At 46.3% G+C, this 19,759-nt stretch overlaps 1 protein-coding gene across 1 annotated transcript in view; it reads right to left on the reverse strand.

Moving 5' to 3' along the window:
- Positions 1–16,211, reverse strand: part of LOC132399489 (sorting nexin-27-like) — a 73,612-nt gene extending 57,401 nt beyond the window's left edge. The window contains exons 1-3 of the mRNA XM_059979915.1: positions 15,947–16,211; positions 7,056–7,287; positions 4,423–4,615 (exon numbers count right to left, since the gene is read on the reverse strand). Coding sequence (XP_059835898.1) covers positions 4,423–4,615; positions 7,056–7,287; positions 15,947–16,188 — 667 coding nt within the window. The 5' untranslated portion in view covers positions 16,189–16,211. The remainder of the gene's footprint in view (positions 1–4,422; positions 4,616–7,055; positions 7,288–15,946) is intronic.
- Positions 16,212–19,759: the final 3,548 nt, after the last annotated feature.

Genomic DNA, 19,759 nt, shown 5'->3' on the forward strand with positions numbered 1-19,759 from the left:
TATATACCACAAAACATAAGCAAAATGCGTCATTTACATGAATGACCAACACAGTCTGAGAATGATGCTGGGGCAGCCCAAAAGTGGCACCAACATAATATGGCCACAACTTACTAACCCTGATCATATGTCTTTGGAAAGTGGAAGGAAACTGGAGCACCCTGAGGAAAATCACGCAGTCACAGAGAGAATGTATAAATTTCTTACATACAGTGGTGGGAACTGAACTCTAAACAGTGATGACTGGCGCTGTAAAGTGTTATGCTAACCATTGTGCTACTGCCCTTCAAGATCCCTTACCTACTTCTTCCTATTTATATACCCACAGAGACACCTGCATGTTTCAATATTACCTGCCAGTTTTCTCTCAAAATAGAAGGGGAATGATGAGGTTCATTCTCCACTCTGTACCAGCCATCTCCCCCCTCAGTCCTGGATCACACAATTCTCCTTGTTGCTCCGGATTCCAGTAACTGCCATCTCTTGTGCTTTGCTGATTGAATGCCTGCCACTGTTGACCTCCAGGCCTGTCTTTTATTTTCCCAACCAACCACAGACAACTCCACCTCAAATGTCCTTATTTAAGGTGAAGGCAGTGGATTTGGTTGTGTTGCATTCACACTCAAAGCTGGACTCCTAACACCATCTCCTAGAACAGGAGAGGCGACCTGCGATGCACGCAACAAAACTTTGTTGACACGCAATGTACAGTGCTGCCCTCTCTGTTCTTTAAACACCATCCATAATAAAAAGATATATAATGATCACCTTTACTGTCAAATGAAGTGGTGTTTTTTTTTACAACCCGAGAGCAGTGAGATGATTTCACACAAACGTTACACGCTGGCTAGCTAGTTTCATGAGCACGTGATGTTTGATAATGTGTTTTAAAATCCTCACAGACCTGGTGTACACATCAGTGTTTGGACAGTAAATAGTTACAACAGAAATACGATTTTGAAATTCTCTTTTTAAAAGATTTACATTAATAATTTTTGACCCTCGAACATCAGGCTCTTGAACCAAAGGGGTTAACTTCATTCACACGATCACTGAACTATTCGCAAAACCTATGGACTCACTTTCAAGGACTCTTCAAAGTTTTATTATCACTGTGTACATAATGTGCACATTCCTGACATACGTCCTTACCGGCAGCCACGAAATAAGAAACCCAAAGGAACCCATAAAAGAAGCCAACAAACACCCAATGAGCCGTGAGAGAAAAAAAACAAGTTGTGCAAAAATAAAAGGTAGTAAATAGCATTTAGAATGAAAGCAGTCCTCAGACACAAAAGCGGAGCAGGCCCACAGCCTCAGTAGAACAAAGAGCAGAATGAACATCACAGAGCTGTGTGCAGAACCAGCCCGACCTTCACTTCTGGTTGCAACACCCTGCCTTTTCAATCCATCTGACCCAGCATTTAAATCACCCAAACATCGGGTCATTCCTCACTCCAGGACCCCAGGCCGTGTCACTTCACCCCGCCACCACGTTCCAACCGGCATTCCACCTTTCCAAATTGGCCTAGTGCCTAAAGTGATGAAACTTCATTCTTGGTTTGGGTGGACGGGCCCCAAATCTCCTCCGCTCTGATTTTTCTCTGCTTCGCATGACTCAAACATGCCTTGGTCTCTCACCGACTCTGCCTCACACCCACACCCTTCAACCCTCATACCTCATCACTGTTCGCAGTGATCATTTTACATAATGTTTTTTTAAAAACAGAAAAAGTGGTATTAATAAAGTATTTAGTTGCATTTCTTGCTTCAGAAACTGCCAAGCAAATTGGTTCCTGCCTTCAGCAGCACCATCTTTAACCAGAAATCTCATGTTCTCGACGTTTATTATTATTTTTTCGTATTTGCAGAGTTTGTTTTCTTTTGCATATTGTTTTTCTGTTCTGCTGGTCTTTCATTGATTCTATTGTCTTTCTTGCATTTACTCTGAATGCCCGCGAGAAAATGAATCTCAGGGTTGTATATAGTGACATACACTATATGTATATAGTTGATTATACATTTACCTTGAACCAGTTCTCTAAAATGCTTGATTTATTGCCGTCTTATCTTGTTCTACCATGACTAGCTGAGGAAAGCTATGCTCATTGTTTTATTAACAGTAAACAATGAACATATGTTAAGCAAAAGGACTCATCCTTTTTCCTTAAAAAAGGTCATTAATTATTGTTACTGATACATAAATCTATAATAATCTCTGCTCAAAATTACTATTGCACGCAAAATTTATTTTAGAAGATTACTGCCAATTTGGGCACACAATTTCAAACAGGTTGTCTAAGAGGACCTTTATCACAAGACCTTCCATTTATCCTTGCTCTTCACTCAATCTAAAATAGTATTGCAAAGGCAAGTTTTTTAAACATAAAATTCTTCTACAGTACCCGTTAACTTAGTTAACCCAATCAACATGCAGATGAAATCGCCCGTGACAATTATATTCTCCTTCGTACGTGCCCTGGATTCCTTCCCATGTATGCTCCGCCCTTTCACAAGGTCACACTTTGGGGCCTATAGATTCCACCCATCCATGTCTGCTTTCCCCAGCTATTAATAGGTTCAACCCAAATTAATTCTATATCACTGACCCCTGCCTCTGTATCACCATTCAACACCACTCTGACACACACCTACTCCACAAACAGTCTAAGAAGTAGGCCTAAAATAAAACCTCCTCCCAAATGGTCAAAACTAAGCCTAATAATTAGGCCTGTAAAATAAACCAACTCCCCAAAGCCTAAAAACACTGATAGGATCTATAAAATCAGAGCATTGAGAATAGGACAAGCAGAACAAATGCTACACCTATCCCTACATCTCTTCCCTCACTACCTTTCAGGGCCCCAAACAGTCCTTCCAGGTGAGGCGACACTTCACCTGTGAGTCTGTAGGGGTCATCTACTATATCCAGTGCTCCTGGTGTAACCTCCTGCACATCGGTGAGACCTGACACAGATTGGGAGACCACTTCACCAAGCTCCAAAAAAAGCGGGATCTTCAAGTAGCCACCCATTTTAATTCCACTTCCCATTCCAATGTGTCAGTCCATGGTCTCCTCTACTGTTGCAATGAGGCCACACTCAAATTGGAGGAACAACACCTTGTATTCCATCTGGGTAGCCTCCAATCTGATAGCACGAAGATCAATTTCTCAATTTCTGGTAATGATCCCCTCACCCCCCTTCACCATTTCCCTCTCTCACCCTATCTTGTTACCTTTCTCTGGTGCTCCTCTCACTTTTTTTTCTTCCATGGCCTTCTGTCCTCTCCTGTTAGACTCCCCCTCTCTAGCCCTGTACTTCTTTCACCAAACAGCTTCCCAGCTCTTTACTTCACCCCTCCCCCCCTTCTGGTTTCACCTATCACCTTGTGGCTCTTCCTCCTCTCCCCCCACTTTCTTCCTCTGACTCCTCATTCTTTTCTTCCCATTGCTGATGAAAGGTCTCGGCCCAAACATCACTGTACTCTTCCATTGATGCTGCCTGCCAAGCCTGCTGAGTTCCTCCAGCATTTTGGATGTGTTGCTTGGATTTCCAGCATCTGCAGATTTTCTGTTGTTTACAAGTTCCCTGTTAATTTAATTCAGTCTGGGGGACTCCCGTGCAGTCAGATACATAAGAGGTCATTGAAAACTACACAAAGCAGGGAAGGTATGTCTTCTTTGAAATTCACATACGTCTCTCATTACCAAGTCAAGGGGCACTCCAGCCCATCCTACAGATAGATGTACAGCAATACAGTGCTCCAGAACAACCATTCACCAAGCATACCAGGCACAAACCTTCTCCGCCAAGTTCCCCTTTCCCTCTCCGCCAGGTCCAACCCCCACCCCCACCCCTTGCCAGGCCCATCCATCTCTCTCTGGACACCAAGCCCATCTCCCTACCTCTTTCCCACAGCCAGGCCCATCCATCCCCCTCTACCCGCCAGGGCTCCCACCCCTCTCTTACCACAGGAAAATGCATCGATCATTTGGGCAGCTACCACCCAGGCCATGTTCTTTTCACTGTAGCCTTCAGGAAGGTGGTACAAGAACCTCAGAACGCACACCACCAGGTTCAGGAACAGTTACTACCCTTCAACCATCAGACTCTTCAACCAAAGGGATAATTTCACTCAAATTTGCTTGCACCAAGGAAATATTCCCACAATCTATGGACTCCCTTTCAGGGACTTCATTCACGTTCTTAATATTTATTGCTTATATATTTATTTACTATTATTTCATTTTTTATATTTGCAGTTCTCTTTTGCAGCAGATTTTCATTGGTTCTGTGATAGTTTCTGCTTGCCCCTGATATCAACACCCCATCCCTTGAGCTTCTAATTGCTCCACTTAGTCCCGCAATGCTGCTGGGATCATCCTGTGCACTTCACCAGGACAGTCCACTGAAGGCTCACCTTTCTCCAGGTACTCCTCAAGGCCACGCCGACGCACGTCCAGCTGCTGCTCAGACAAGGAAAAGGGCCACTTGCCCGGTGGCCGAGGGAAGCCGAAGTCAGGGAACTCCCGCTTGAGGTTGTGGTGCAGGATGGCGAACTCACGGTACCGCCTAGAGCACAGCTGTCGGCCAGCCATGCAAATGTTGTAAACCTGGGGAGATTAGGGCAGGCAACATTACAGTACACTGCAGGGTGACCAAGAGAAATGGTTATAGGGGAATGTGGAAGGTCTGGCTCAGTGGGCAGAGCAATGGCAGATGCAGTTTAATCCTGTTAAGTGTGAGGTGATGCATTTTGGGAGAACTTGGTAGGATGGACCCAGTAAGTGGTGGGGCCCAAAAGAGTATTAAGGGACAGAGGAATTTTAGTGTACAAATCCAAGCATCACTGAAGTTAGCAAGACAGGAAGAACTATAGTAAAAGTGGTGTACAGAAGAGAGTTAGACTGTCATACAGCATGAAATCAAGCTCTTTGGCCCAACTAATCAAAGCGACCTGGATGCTCATCCAAGCTAATCCCATTTGCCAATCTTTGGCCATATCCCTCTAAACCTTACCAAGTACTTGTCCTACTGTCTTTGAGAAATTGTTATTGTACCTGCCTCAGCCACTTCCTCTGACAGTTCATTCCATATATACCACTCTCTGTATAGAATAATGTTATCACTCAAGTTCCTATTAAATTTCTTCTCTCACAATAAACATATGCTCTCCATTCCCCAACCCTGGAAAAAAGACTAAGTGCATTCACTAAATGCCTTCACGGTTTTAAACACCTCTGTAGATCACCTCTCAGTCTCCTATGTGCTGAGGAATAAAGTCCTAGCTTGTCAAATTTTCTGCACTCTTTTCAGTTCAATAACATCGTTCCTATAGCACAGTGACCGAAACTGAACACAATACTCCAAGCTTATCCTCATCAACATTTTGTAATATGACCTCCCAACTATTATAATCAATGCCTTGGCTGAAAGCAGCCAGTGTGCCAAAAAAACTTTTTCACCATCCTGTTTACCTATGACTCTAGCTTCATGGAACAATGTATTTAAACTCCAAGATCCACACTGCCTAGGACAATACCATTCACTGTGAAAGTATTATCTTGATTTGACTTTCCAAAATGCAACACCTCACACTTATCTGAACTAAACTCCACTTGTCAGACCTTGGCCCATTTATCAACATCCCATGTAATTTTTGCTAATCTTTTTCACCGTCTTCCATAGTCTATCATGGGGGAAACCTTATCAACAGCCTTACTCAAGTTCATATAGGCCACAATTACAACTCTTCCTTCATTGAGCTTTTTTGGTTTCTGCTTCAAAGAAACTCAATCAAATTCATGAGAGGTGATCACACACACACACAAAACCATGCTGACTATCCTTAATCAACCCAATTTTCCAAATGCATGTACACCTTATCCCTCAGAATCCACTCTGGTAACTTCCTTACCACACAAACATTAGGCTTAATATCTATTGTTCCCAAACTTTTCTTTGCAGCTCTTCTTAAATAAAGACACAATATTAGCCACAATCCAGTGTTCTGACACTTCACCTGTTGCTAATAATGTTGCAAATATCTCAGCCAGGGCCCCTAAAATTTCTTCAGACCCTGCAGATTGATCTATCTTCATACCATTTAAGGCATCCAGCAACTCCTCCACTGTAATGTGCACCATCCGCAAGACATCCACTTTTACTATCTCAAGTTCCAAAGTCTTCAAATCTTTCTTCTCTTCAATGATAAATATTCACCAAGGACCCCAGCTATCGCCTGCAGGCAATCCTTTTGATCTCCAATGGGCCCTTACTCTTCAAACTCAAGAGAAAATGAGATGGAATGAAGTGAAGAAGGCCTCGTTTCTCTGCATGGTACAACAGAACCATCTAGGGAAGTAAACAATCGATCTTTTAGGCTGAGACCTTTCACCAGGACCTTCAACTCTACAGTCATGCCACTCAGGGACTTGGGCTATGTTATTATTTTATTTTGTTTGTGACTTGTGACTGTGTTTCTGAAATTGTAACTGTACGTGCTACCTGTACTATGTGCTGTGCACTGTTGGCAATATGTTTTGCACCTTGGCCCCAAAGGAACACTGTTTCATTTGGCTACTCATATATGACTGAATGATAATTAAACTTGAAATTGAACATGAAGAACATCTAATGGAGCCAATGACACACAGCTTCGGTGACCAACGTTTGATCCTCCAGTGCTGGTTGGGTGGAGTTTTTGTGACTGTGTATTTCTTTATTTTCTGGTAAATGCTTGCAAGAAAATTTCAAGGAAGTATATGGTAACATATACATACTATTTGATAATAATTTTACTTTGTCTTTATACATTCTTCCTATAACCAAAACTCATCCCAAAGGTGGGCATGGTTGGTAGCTTAGCTGCCTGCTCTAAGTTACCTGTGGACAAGGGGGGGGGCTTGAGGAAGCAGGGTGGAGGTAACATGAATGAGAGAAAGAGCAAACAGCAAAATGAGTGGGGCAGTGGGATTGATTCATCACTCAGGAGGTCAGCGCAGACACAAAGAGCCAAAAGGCCTCCTCCCACAAGAAACGAGCTGCACTCACGACAAATTTCTCTCCATTTTGCTCCACGTGGCTATAGCTGGGAATGGAGATGGGGATGGCCTGCTTCTCAGTGTAGTCGTAGAAGGATTGGCTCAAGGAGTCATCGCTGGGATCCAGACTTTCCACTTCATGAAGAGGCACGGAGAGGACGGTGAGCAGCAATTCCTTGTCTCCGGCACGTATCAGGTCCACCACTTGCTTATGTGTCGCCCCTTCCACGTTTACTGCGTTGCTACGGAGAGGAGAGGGGATTGGGGATTGGATGGAGGTGAGGCAGGGTGAGTAGGGTAGGGTGGGGGAAGGGTAGAAAAGCCAAACAGTAAGCAAACTTTTCCCAGATAAGTCTTCCAGCACAGGAGATGCAGTTAATGCTGTAACACCATCCAATTTCAGAGTGAGACAGTACAAAAACAGTACACCTTCTCCCTGCTGACTGAGTTCTCCATCTACACCAATCCCACATTAGGCTCCATCCCTCTACATTGCTCCTATCCAAACGCCTTTCAAATCTTGTAATTGTCTCTGTCCCCACAAGTTCTGTGAGCTGCTTTTCCAGATAACCACTGAAATCCTCAAGTGGAAAAGTTACTCAAGATCTCCTTTAAATCTTTAGATCTCCCCTCTCACCTCAAACGCCTGACGCACCCACCTGGAGAGTCGTTTCTGTCACATTCTCAGGCTACGTCCACAATGGACCAGATAATTTTGAAAATGCCGGTTTCGCATAACAACGATAGGTGTCCACACTATGCGTTTTTAAAAAATATCTCTATTCACATTGAAACGGAGATTTCAGCGAATCTCCTCCTCCTGCGCATGTGCAGGACACATCTACCAAAAAGAAGCGACATGTTTGGTGTCGAATCTCACCGTAAAAGTGCACGTTTGTGTAGTTATAGACTAGAAAAACTTAAAACGACAGACAGCTGTTGGCTTTCGAGCAGGAGAACTTAAAAGTAAAAAAAAACACAAATACTGGAGCATATGGAGGCAACCGACAGGGAATTCACAGACTGATTGACCCAGCTGACGACGAACATTGAAAAACTGACTAACTCTGTTGCATTAATTAAGCACCTTGTTAAGTGTATAAAACATGTCTGCATCAGTGTTATCTTGTATTTCCATACAATGTTACATTAGGCTGTTACACATCTATTGTCAGAGAAGTACTTGCATAAATAGGTAAACCACCTTCATACAAGCAAGGACAGAATACAGGGCAAAGTGAGTATACTTATTTATTCAGTAAGTTATGGGTCAAAGTATTTGGTAAGTACATTTCTAACTCTTCTGACGTCAGTTTCGTTGCCGTCTGTTCTGAAATTGTTAGGTTGCGTTCAAGAAAACAATGAAATAGCGCGCTGCTGTCCGACAGCGTTTTCAAAAGTCTCTGGTTACCCCGTCCACACCGATCCGGCCAATCCAGCATTTTCAAAAATACACACTTTGGAGAGCGTTTCCGAAAAGCTCAGTTTTGGGAGACGAAAACGCCGTTTTAGTATGGACGAAGGGTAAAAATGAATAGAAAAAGCTTCAGTTACGGATTTATCTGGTGTAGTGTGGACGTAGCCTCAGGATGTCCCAAACATTCACAGCCCGTTAAGTCAACTGGAGGTGGCTAATTGTCCCATGAAAACCAGATCATCTTTCAGCGTGCAAGCTATGTCTGACTGAGGACTCTTGCCAGCCTGACAGTTTCTGAAGACCAGACAGCAGAGTGGAGCTGATCTTCAGATCTGAGCAGCACAAGAGCCATGTGACCAATTCCTACTGGTTTCAGACCAAATGCCTGCTCCGCCTCATGTCAATGCCATCAAGTAGTTGCCGAACTTCTTTCTTAAAGCTACTGCTGTCAATCACCCCAACCCTCAGGTGACTGTAAACCAGGTTTTGGAACAAGATTAGTGCATACATGGCCCACAACTAAAGCTGCTAGCTTTCCTTTTAGTGTGGCTTTTCTAACTTTGAAAGATGGACAACAGTTTACCCACAGCCAGCTGTAGGTCAGCCACCCACAGACAGCTGGGGGTGAGGGGGGGGGGGAAAGAGAGGGGGATTGGCATCCATTCCATGCACCTCATATTAGACATGTTCAAAGTAAATATATGTGACCACATGCAACCCCAAGATTCATTTTCTTGCCAGCATACTCAATAAATCTATAAAATAAAAACAATAATAGAATCAATGAAAGACCACACCATCTTGAGCATTCAACCAATGTGCAAAGTACAATAAACTGCGTAAATACAAAAGGAAAGAAATAATAATAAATCAGTAAACAATAAATATCTAGACTATGAGATGAAGAGTCCTTGAAAATGAGTCTTAAATTGTAGGAAGATTTCAATGATGCGGCAAGTGAAGTTGAGTGAAGTTATCCCTTTTGGTTTGAAGGGTAATAACTGTTCCTGAACCTGGTCATCTGAGTCCTGAGGCTCCCGTACCTTCTTCCTGATAGCAGCAGTGAGAAGAGAGCATGACCTGGGTGGTGGGGTCCCTGATGATGGATGTTGCTTTCCTGCAACAACACTTCATGTAGATGTGCTCAATGGTGGGGAGGGCTTTACTCATGATGGACTGTGTCAAAGCCACTACATTTTGTAGGATTTTTTAATTGAGGGCACTGGTGTTTCCATACTAAGCTGTGATGCAGCCAATCAATATACTCTCCATTACATATCTACAGAAGTCCGTCGAAGTTTTAGATGTCACGCCAAATCTTTGCGAACTGCTAAGGAAGTAGGTGCTTTCTTCATAATTGCACTTCCATGTTGGGCCCAGGACAGGTCCTCCCAAATAATAACACTGAAGTATTTAAAGTTGCTGACCCATTCCACCTCTGAACCGCTGCTGAGGACTGGTTCATGGACCTCTAGTTTCCTTCTCCTGAAGTTAATAGTTAGTTCCTTAGTCTTGCTGACACTGAATAAGAGGTGGTTGTTTTAGCACTACTCAGCCAGATTTTCAATCTCCCTCCTGTACGGTGATTCATCATCAACTTTGATTTGGTTGACAACAGAGGCATCAGCAGCAAACTTGAATATGGCATTGGAGTTGTGCTTAGGCACACAATCATAAGTGTGAAGCGAGTAGAGGGCTAAGCACACAGCTTTCTGGTGCACCTGTACTGATGGGAGATTGTGGAGATGTTGTTGCCAATCCGAACTGACTGGGGTCTACAAGTGAGAATATCAAGGATTTAATTGCACAAGGAGGTATTGAGTCCAAGGGCTTGAAGCTTATTGATTAGTTTTGAGGGGATGGTAATATTGAATGCCAAGCTGTAGTTGATAAAGACATCCTGATGTATGCACCTTTGCTGTCCAGATGTTCCAGGGTTGAGCGAAGGGCCAATGAAATGGCATCTGCTGCCAACCAGTAACTCCAGTTGGCAAATTGGAGCAGATCCAAACTTCTCAGACAGGAGTTGAAATGCTTCATCATCAACCTCTCAGATCGCCTCATCGTCAACCTCTCAAATCACTTCATCACAGTGGATGTAAGTGCTACAGGAAGATAGTCATTGAGATAGGCTACTTCACTCTTCTTAGGCACCAGTGTAAGTGAAGTCTGCTTGAAGTAGGTGGGTACCTCAGACTGCAGAAGCTGGAGGTCAAAGATCTCAGTGAACACTCCAGCCAGTTGATCAGCACAGATCTTTAGTACTTGGCCAGGTACCCCGTCTGGGCCAGATACTTTTCATGGGCTCACCCTCCTGAAGGCTGCTTGCACATCGGCCTCAGAGACCAAAATCACGGAATCATCTTGGGTTGTGGGAGTTTGTGATGGTAGCAGAGACCTCATTCCTCTGTTTTCCTATTTTAACGGGGGGGTATGGTTAAATCAAGGACATTCGCTCTCCCCTATTTTATGTACTATCATAATGGAAGTTTGACTATGTTCATTAGATAGGGATGGGTCTGGACTTCACCTCAGTGCAGGTACATCTTGCACCACTTTTGCCAATGATACAGTCTTGTGAATGATTCTCACATGGGCATGGCTAGAAACATCAGCATTTGGCATGTCCAGAAACAGCAAGATCTGGAAGAAAATAAAACTGCAGGTGCTGAAAATCCTGAAATAAAAACAGGAAATAGTGGAAGCAGTATAGTGGAAGAGAGGCTGTGTGTGGAAAGAACTTCTGAAATGCCTGTTTCGCTGCCGCTGCTACTGTGTGATCGGAAAAATCTCCAGGAGGAAGGCCCCAAATCCTCGGCTTTGCCTGTTGCTTGGCGGCCGGTGCCGGGGTCGAAGCGCTCGGCAGGGATGGTGCTCGGTGTCGGAGGGATGGACAGAGGCTCGAAGTTTTCGGACGGACTCAGAGTTGGCTGTGGTCGGGGCTCCCAGAGTGCTGTATCGGCAAGCTGCGGCGCTGGAGGTTCATGGCAGAAAGAGTTTTCTTCCTTCTACCGTCTGTGTGAGATAATGGGCTGTCGGGACTTTGAGACTTTCTTTTAAGTCATGCCATGGACTGCTCTTTATCAGATTACAGTATTGCTTTGCACTGTTGAAACTGTGTTATAATTATGTGGTCTTTGTCAGTTAGTCTTTTATCAATTATGGTATTGTCTGCACTGTTGAAACTATATGCTAACTATAACTATATATAACTATGTGGTTTTGTGTAGGTCTTGTAGCTTTAGTTTTGTCTGATGGGTTTGTAGTTTCTTTCCAGGGAACGTGCTAAGACGGTAGCGCAATATCGATACGCAGCAGCCTCTCCAGACTCTGGATCGGGGATTACCAAACGTTATGTGATTTTTCTTGTGTAGTCTGTTTTGTGCTTTTTCGTGATATCATTCCGGAGAATGTTGTCTCATTTTTTAACTGCATTGCTTTTGTGGTTTACAAAAGACAATAAGCTGAATCTGAATCTGATCCGAATTTGAAATTTATTTTACTTATGCTATTTACATGATGCTAAGCACCAGTGAAGCTCCTTCACATACATTTTTCATTACATCTTGCATACACGTCCTTGTGTATATGACAATAAACTTGACTTTCACATTGACATGCAGCAGAGAAAGTGGTTTCACATTTCACAGTGGTCTCTCACCAAATCACTGCCCTTTATCAACCAACCATTACATCTATAACACAGGCTACAATAAGTGGTTCCCTTAATGAAAAGAACTTCAACTTAACTGAAGGAACTGTGAGCTGCTGAGGAATCCAGAAGGAATTTCTCCATTCCAACTTGCTATACCCACGCTACCACCACTCGGGAGCAACATGCAAATGTTGAAGCCCAGAATTTCAAGAGTTAGCAAAACGAAAAACCTCACACCACAACAGTATACAACAACAAACCTCTCCCCACCAGTACCGTATCCCAGTGTCATACAGTGACAGACCTGTCCCTACCGATACCGTACCCCAGTGTTAAACAGTGACAGAACCGTCCCCACTGGTACCGTACCCCGGTGTTATAAAGTGACAGACCTGTCCCCACCGTTACCGTACCCCGGTGTTAAACAGTGACAGACCCATCCCTACCGATACCGTACCCCAGTGTTAAACAGTGACAGACCCGTCCCCACTGGTACCGTACCCCGGTGTTATACTGTGACAGACCCGTCCCAACCGGTACCGTATCCCAGTGTCATACAGTGACAGACCTGTCCCCACCGGTACCATACCCCGGTGTTAAACAGTGACAGACCCATCCCCACCGGTACCGTACCCCGGTGTTAAACAGTGACAGACCCATCCCCACCGGTACGGTACCCCGGTGTTATACTGTGACAGACCCATCCCCACCGGTACCGTATCCCAGTGTCATACAGTGACAGACCTGTCCCCACCGGTACCATACCCCGGTGTTAAACAGTGACAGACCCATCCCCACCGGTACCGTACCCCGGTGTTAAACAGTGACAGACCCATCCCCACCGGTACGGTACCCCGGTGTTATACTGTGACAGACCCATCCCCACTGGTACCGTACCCCGGTGTTATACAGTGACAGACCCATCTCCACTATTTTGTACACAAGTATTTTGCACTGACAGACTTGTCCCCACATGTACCTCACCCTTTGCTCTACAGCAACAGACCTGTCTCTGCCAATACTGTAAAGCGGTTTTATACAGTGACAGAACCATCCCCCATACTGTACCCCGGTGTTATACTGTGCAGACCAACTCTACCGGGTCTGTAACCCAGTGCTGCACAATGGCAGATCTATCTCCACCAGTACTGTATTTATGTCAGTTACAGTTTCTATACTGACGTACTGCCCTAGAGACAAACCAATACCAGTAATAGATGATTTTCCAACACAATTTCCATCAGATGAATTGTTTTATAGGCATCATAACATCTGTTAATACAGAGTTGCCATGTAGAAAACTTTGAGAGTGGGTTTGGTCATGTGTAAAATGGTAAACTGAGCTTAAAATTTCAACCGATGCAGAAGGACTTTGAGTGAGTACACATCTTCCAGTTTGTTTGCAAGACGTGATCACATATCCCAAGCAACTGGAGCATTTAACTGATAAGCGACAGCATGACTTCCACTGAAGAATAACCTTGGGACTGATGTTACAAACTATGCAACCGATCCAAAGAGCTGAGCTAATCAAATCCTGTTCCTCAAGGTTTGCCTGTCACGAGTGTTAGGCATGACCAAAACTAAGCTTCCTCCATAGCTGCTTGTGGCAACAAATCGCAGAGATTCATCACTCTCTTGCTAAAGAAACTCTTTATCTCCATTCTAAAAGGATACTTCTCTATTCTGAGGTTGTCCCCTCTGGTCAGAGACTCTCCCACTACATCCTCTCCACATCCAGCTATCAAGACCTTTCACTGTTCAATAAGCTTCAATTAGAGCTTCTGAATTCTAGTGAATACAGGCTCACAGCACTCTACATGTGACAAGCCTTTCAATCCTGAAATCATTTTTGTGAACCTCTTTTAAACCGTCTTCAGTGTCAGCACATCCTTTCTAAGGGGCCCAAAACTGCTCACAATACTCCAAGTGAGGAGTCACCAATGCTTTATAAAGCTTCAACATTACATCTTTACTTTAATATTATAGTTCTTTTGAAATTAAAGCTAGTATCAGATTTGCCTTCCTCACCACAGATTCAACCTGCAAATTAATCTTTAGGGAATCCTGCACAAGTACTCCTAAGTCTCGTTGTGTCTCAGATTTTTGGATTTTCTCTCAGTTCAGAATATAGCCTCCCCTTTTATATCTTCTACCAAAGTGCATGACCATACATTTCCCAACAATGCATTCCACCTGCCACTTCTCTACCCATTCTCCTCATCCTTCTGTAGTCTCTCTTCTTCCTCAAAACTACCTGCCCTTCTACCCGTCTTTGTATCATCTGCAAACTTTGCAACAAAGGCATCAATTCCATCAAACAAGTCATGTATCGTAAAAAGTACTCCTAACACAAAGCCCTGTGAAACACGCTAGTCCAGCAGCTAACCTGAAAAGGCTCCCTTTATTCCTACTCTTTGCCTCCTGCCAATCAGCCACTGATTTATCCATACCAGAATCTTTCCTGTAATACCTTGGGCTCTTAACTTGTTAAACAGCCTCATGTGTGGCACCTTGTCAAAGGCCTTCTGAAAATCCAAGTGCACAACGTCACCAATTCTCCTTTGTCTATCCTATTAGTTATTCTTCAAAGAATTCCAACAGATTTCCCTTGAGGAAACCTTGCTGACTACACTTTATTGAATCATGTGCCTTTAAGTACCCTGAAACCACATCCTGAACAATCCACTCCAATGTCTTCCCAACCACTGAGGTCAGACTAACTGGCCTATAATTTCCTTTCTTTTGCCTCTCTGCCTTCTTGAAGAGTGGAATGACATTTGCAAATTTCCAGTCCTCCGGTACCAATCTAGTGATTCTTGAAAGGTCATTACTAACACCTCCACATTCCTTCCAGTTACCTCTTTCAGAACCCTTCCCCATAGTAGGTCATCCTCCTTAACAATATCTAAAGCTGCATCTTTATTATCGAGGGGATTATTGTGACCTCTGGACACAATCACATTTCTTGTGAGAGGCAGAGTGGGCTCAATGGCCTGGTGCTGCTTCAAATTGATATCCTTCACAGCCCTTGGGTACAAGATTTCTTTGCTGCCAAAGCAATGCAAGTACAGAAAGAACCCAAGCTGACATCTCAATATAACCAAACTGCCCATATAACTTGCAGGTCAGCCATCAAGGCTCTGTAACTCACAAGGATTCAAATCCCTCCTTTATCTTAGCACTGTGAAAATGGACCATCTTATCAGGTCCCATTCCCTTTACTTATCAGCTTGCAAAAAAATCAGGCACTGAGAGGAGAGTGGGAAGGAGACAATGGGGAGGAGAAAGGAGAGACGGTATGGTACAGTAGAGGAAGACTGAGGAGGAGAAATGAGAGGATGTAGGAGTGGGGGAGGAAGAAAGGACAGAAAGGACTGGATTATAAGGGGAGACTGGGACGGTTTTCTCTGGGGAGGGGGTAGAGAATTGTAGGCTGTCTGCCCAAAGACAACAAAATCCACTCCCTCAGTGCCACACGGGTGGAGGGCGGGAAGAAGTGAGAGGGAAGGCAGACTGTGCTTCATTCTCCAGCTCGATGGCCATCTCTGTGAAACCTACAGACCTCAGGAGGCATGGGAGAAGGAACCAGGCAGTGGGACGGACTGAGGATCGGTTAATACATCACCCCTGATCTTAGCAAATGGGTCCTGCTCCTTCTCAGTAACCTCCCCCCCCCCACCCAACCCCCCGATGTTGTCCCATGATCTGACCCCCACCCCACCACCACCACCCCCTGTACACACGACTAGAATGACCTCCCCGACCCAGTCCTTGCCGGTACCCACACGGCCAGGATGATTTCCCTGCAGCCCCCGCAGATACTCACACGGCCAGAATGCGGTCTCCCCGCTGCACGCCGGCCCGCTCCGCCGCGCCTCCCGGTAACACGGCGCTGACGTGTTGCAACGGCGCGTACAGCTCGCCGTTAATGCTACGGAGCTGGCCGCCTTCGCTCACTTGGCCCCGCACGTTGAAGCCGTAGCCGCTGTCAGACTTGAGAAGGCGGACTGTACGAGGCCCCAACGCCGGTCTGGCCCCCGGCAGCTCCCCGTCCTCCTCCTCCGCCATCTCTGCAGCAGCTGCAGCTGCGGCGGCAGCCAGGCATACGCCACGCCTGCCGGGAAGTGTAGTTCTCCTCTCGATTTTCCCTATGGGTGGCTGCAAATCCAAACTACATGGCCCATAGAGCGTCGGTCAGACAACGGCCGCCTGTGGCCCGCTGGGAAATGTAGTCAAATCATCTCTCACACCACCTTGCCGAGTAGTTAATGGTCACTCCCCAGAGAGACTGCAGGGCATTGTACATCCGTATAAAGTTCTTAATTTCGATTTATTTAAAGAGTTGAGGAAGGAGAACAGTGTATGAAATTAAGTGGTGGCCTACCAAGAGATGGTTGTGCCAATCAAAATAAGTTCAAAAATAAATTTATTATCACAGTTTGTTTATTTACTTATTGAGATACGGAGCAGAAAAGCCCCTGCCGGCCCTTCGAGCCCCGAGGTTCCTATTTAATACTAGCACAATCACAGGGCAATCTCCTAACCGGTACGTCTTTGGAATATGAAAGGAAACCGGTGCGAGGGGCGGACAAACTTGTTCAGACGGCGGTATTCCGCATTCAACTCGGTTCCGAGCCCCGCCCCGAGCTGTACCGTGGCGCCCTGCGTTTCCATGGCAGCGGACTGAACTGCGTAAAGATAAACAGTTAGCTTTGTGATTCTTGTTACTAAGACTATTGTTTTTTTTATTCTACATTAGTAAATTTAATTAATCTGCATGCATTGCAAAAGAAAATGGATTAATATTTTAAGTCAAAACAGAGAGAGATCGGGGCAAGCAGCAGGAAAGAACAGCGAAAATGCAAGTAAAGACTGGGGTTGCCTAGGTGACAGCAATGCTGAACGTCATCTACCTCGGGCAGCGACACTACGGCAGAGTCGCCAAATAAATTGGCGCTCGTTTGCCAGTAACGCTGGTAACAGGAACGTGAATGAGGGCAGAATCAAAGGACTATCTGGGACAGGAAGATACAGGACACGCCAGTTTCTGGAAATCTGGAGTGCAGCAGTAGAACTAGCAGGATGTTACCGTGTAGTGAAGAAAAATGAGGAGACATTACAAGTGGTGAGGCAATCCCAGCCAACGCTGTCCTCTCCTTGCCAATTTAGCTCTGTCCTGCTTCGGCAGCTCTGAGATGGGGCTCACTTACTGCTGGAAGGTTGTGAGACCAAGTTCCAATGTCACCGACGAACAAGGCTGACGGTGCCAGCACCAGTACTGGAGTAGAGTCAGAGGTGTTGTCTTTTAGGGGAGACGTTAAACCAAGACCAGGTGTCCTGCCCAAAAGCTGTAGATGTTCAAAGCTTTCTCACACGAGGCAATTGCTGCTCAGGGATTTGATTTTAAAAACATGACCTCATTAACAAAAGTTAATGGTTTTTTGGGAGAGATGAGGCAATAGCCGGTGAGTTGTCATTAATCACCCACGACTTACAATAAGTGATCACAAACTGCTCCAGGTGCACTGGAGCTTTGTAAATGCAAATTCTTTTGGAGCCCTGATGGATAATGCCAGCATAAAAGGTCAACTGTTTATCTTTCTACATGTATGCTGCTCCATCTGTGTGTGTGTGTGTGTGTGTTACACTCTGGATTTCTACCATCTGCAGAACCTCTGGTTTTTTTTTATTTTGGAGCAGGTTGTTCGAGGAAATGAGAGGGAAGACACCAGGCAGACAATAGTTCACATCTTGCTTTATTGCAGGAGTGTAATGAACGCCAAGGATTCATCTGGCCTCCAGAAGTCACACAACTCAAACAATGGCACTCCCTGTATAGGAGCAGGTGGTAATTTTCAAGAGCAAGGCTCCAACAGGATGTATCACACCTTTAAAACGAGCTTCAGGCCAGCGGCTTTCTGTCCAGAGGGAGAGATCCCACTGGCTTCAGTTAGTGGTCTGCCTCGTCCATCCAATGCTCTGGCCAGTTGTTGGCACATCTTCAGCAGGAAGCGGGCCTTCTGTGGTATTGGTGGGTCAAGGCAGTGCAGTACAGCCACTTATCAGTGTTGCTCAGTTGTGATGACCCTGCTCACCCCATTCTACCCCAGAGGAACTAAGTGCAAATATACCAACGGTCATTTCAGTATCCTCTCATGCCCCAACTGACATTGCACTCAAATCTTCCCTCCCTAATGGACAGCAACATTACTGTCTTTGTCCTAACCAGCCAATGGGTTCATCTGAGACCTAGCCTGTTATTCACCCCTCACTGTCCCAAGGCTCCAGCTCCCACCTGCAGAGTCTGATCCCCTCGCTGTCCCAAGGCTCCAGCTCCCACCTGCAGAGTCTGATCCCCTCGCTGTCCCAAGGCTCCAGCTCCCACCTGCAGGGTCTGATCCCCTCACTGTCCCAAGGCTCCAGCTCCCACCTGCAGGGTCTGATCCCCTCACTGTCCCAAGGCTCCAGCTCCCACCTGCAGGGTCTGATCCCCTCACTGTCCCAAGGCTCCAGCTCCCACCTGCAGGGTCTGATCCCCTCACTGTCCCAAGGCTCCAGCTCCCACCTGCAGAGTCTGATCCCCTCACTGTCCCAAGGCTCCAGCTCCCACCTGCAGAGTCTGATCCCCTCACTGTCCCAAGGCTCCAGCTCCCACCTGCAGAGTCTGATCCCCTCGCTGTCCCAAGGCTCCAGCTCCCACCTGCAGGGTCTGATCCCCTCACTGTCCCAAGGCTCCAGCTCCCACCTGCAGAGTCTGATCCCCTCACTTTCCCAAGGCTCCAGCTCCCACCTGCAGGGTCTGATCCCCTCACTGTCCCAAGGCTCCAGCTCCCACCTGCAGAGTCTGATCCCCTCACTGTCCCAAGGCTCCAGCTCCCACCTGCAGAGTCTGATCCCCTCACTGTCCCAAGGCTCCAGCTCCCACCTGCAGGGTCTGATCCCCTCACTGTCCCAAGGCTCCAGCTCCCACCTGCAGAGTCTGATCCCCTCGCTGTCCCAAGGCTCCAGCTCCCACCTGCAGGGTCTGATCCCCTCGCTGTCCCAAGGCTCCAGCTCCCACCTGCAGGGTCTGATCCCCTCACTGTCCCAAGGCTCCAGCTCCCACCTGCAGGGTCTGATCCCCTCACTGTCCCAAGGCTCCAGCTCCCACCTGCAGGGTCTGATCCCCTCACTGTCCCAAGGCTCCAGCTCCCACCTGCAGGGTCTGATCCCCTCACTGTCCCAAGGCTCCAGCTCCCACCTGCAGGGTCTGATCCCCTCACTGTCCCAAGGCTCCAGCTCCCACCTGCAGGGTCTGATCCCCTCACTGTCCCAAGGCTCCAGCTCCCACCTGCAGGGTCTGATCCCCTCACTGTCCCAAGGCTCCAGCTCCCACCTGCAGGGTCTGATCCCCTCACTGTCCCAAGGCTCCAGCTCCCACCTGCAGGGTCTGATCCCCTCACTGTCCCAAGGCTCCAGCTCCCACCTGCAGGGTCTGATCCCCTCACTGTCCCAAGGCTCCAGCTCCCACCTGCAGGGTCTGATCCCCTCACTGTCCCAAGGCTCCAGCTCCCACCTGCAGGGTCTGATCCCCTCACTGTCCCAAGGCTCCAGCTCCCACCTGCAGAGTCTGATCCCCTCACTGTCCCAAGGCTCCAGC

Source organism: Hypanus sabinus, chromosome 9 (genome assembly GCF_030144855.1).
Source record: "Hypanus sabinus isolate sHypSab1 chromosome 9, sHypSab1.hap1, whole genome shotgun sequence".
NCBI classification, from domain to species: Eukaryota; Metazoa; Chordata; class Chondrichthyes; order Myliobatiformes; family Dasyatidae; genus Hypanus; species Hypanus sabinus.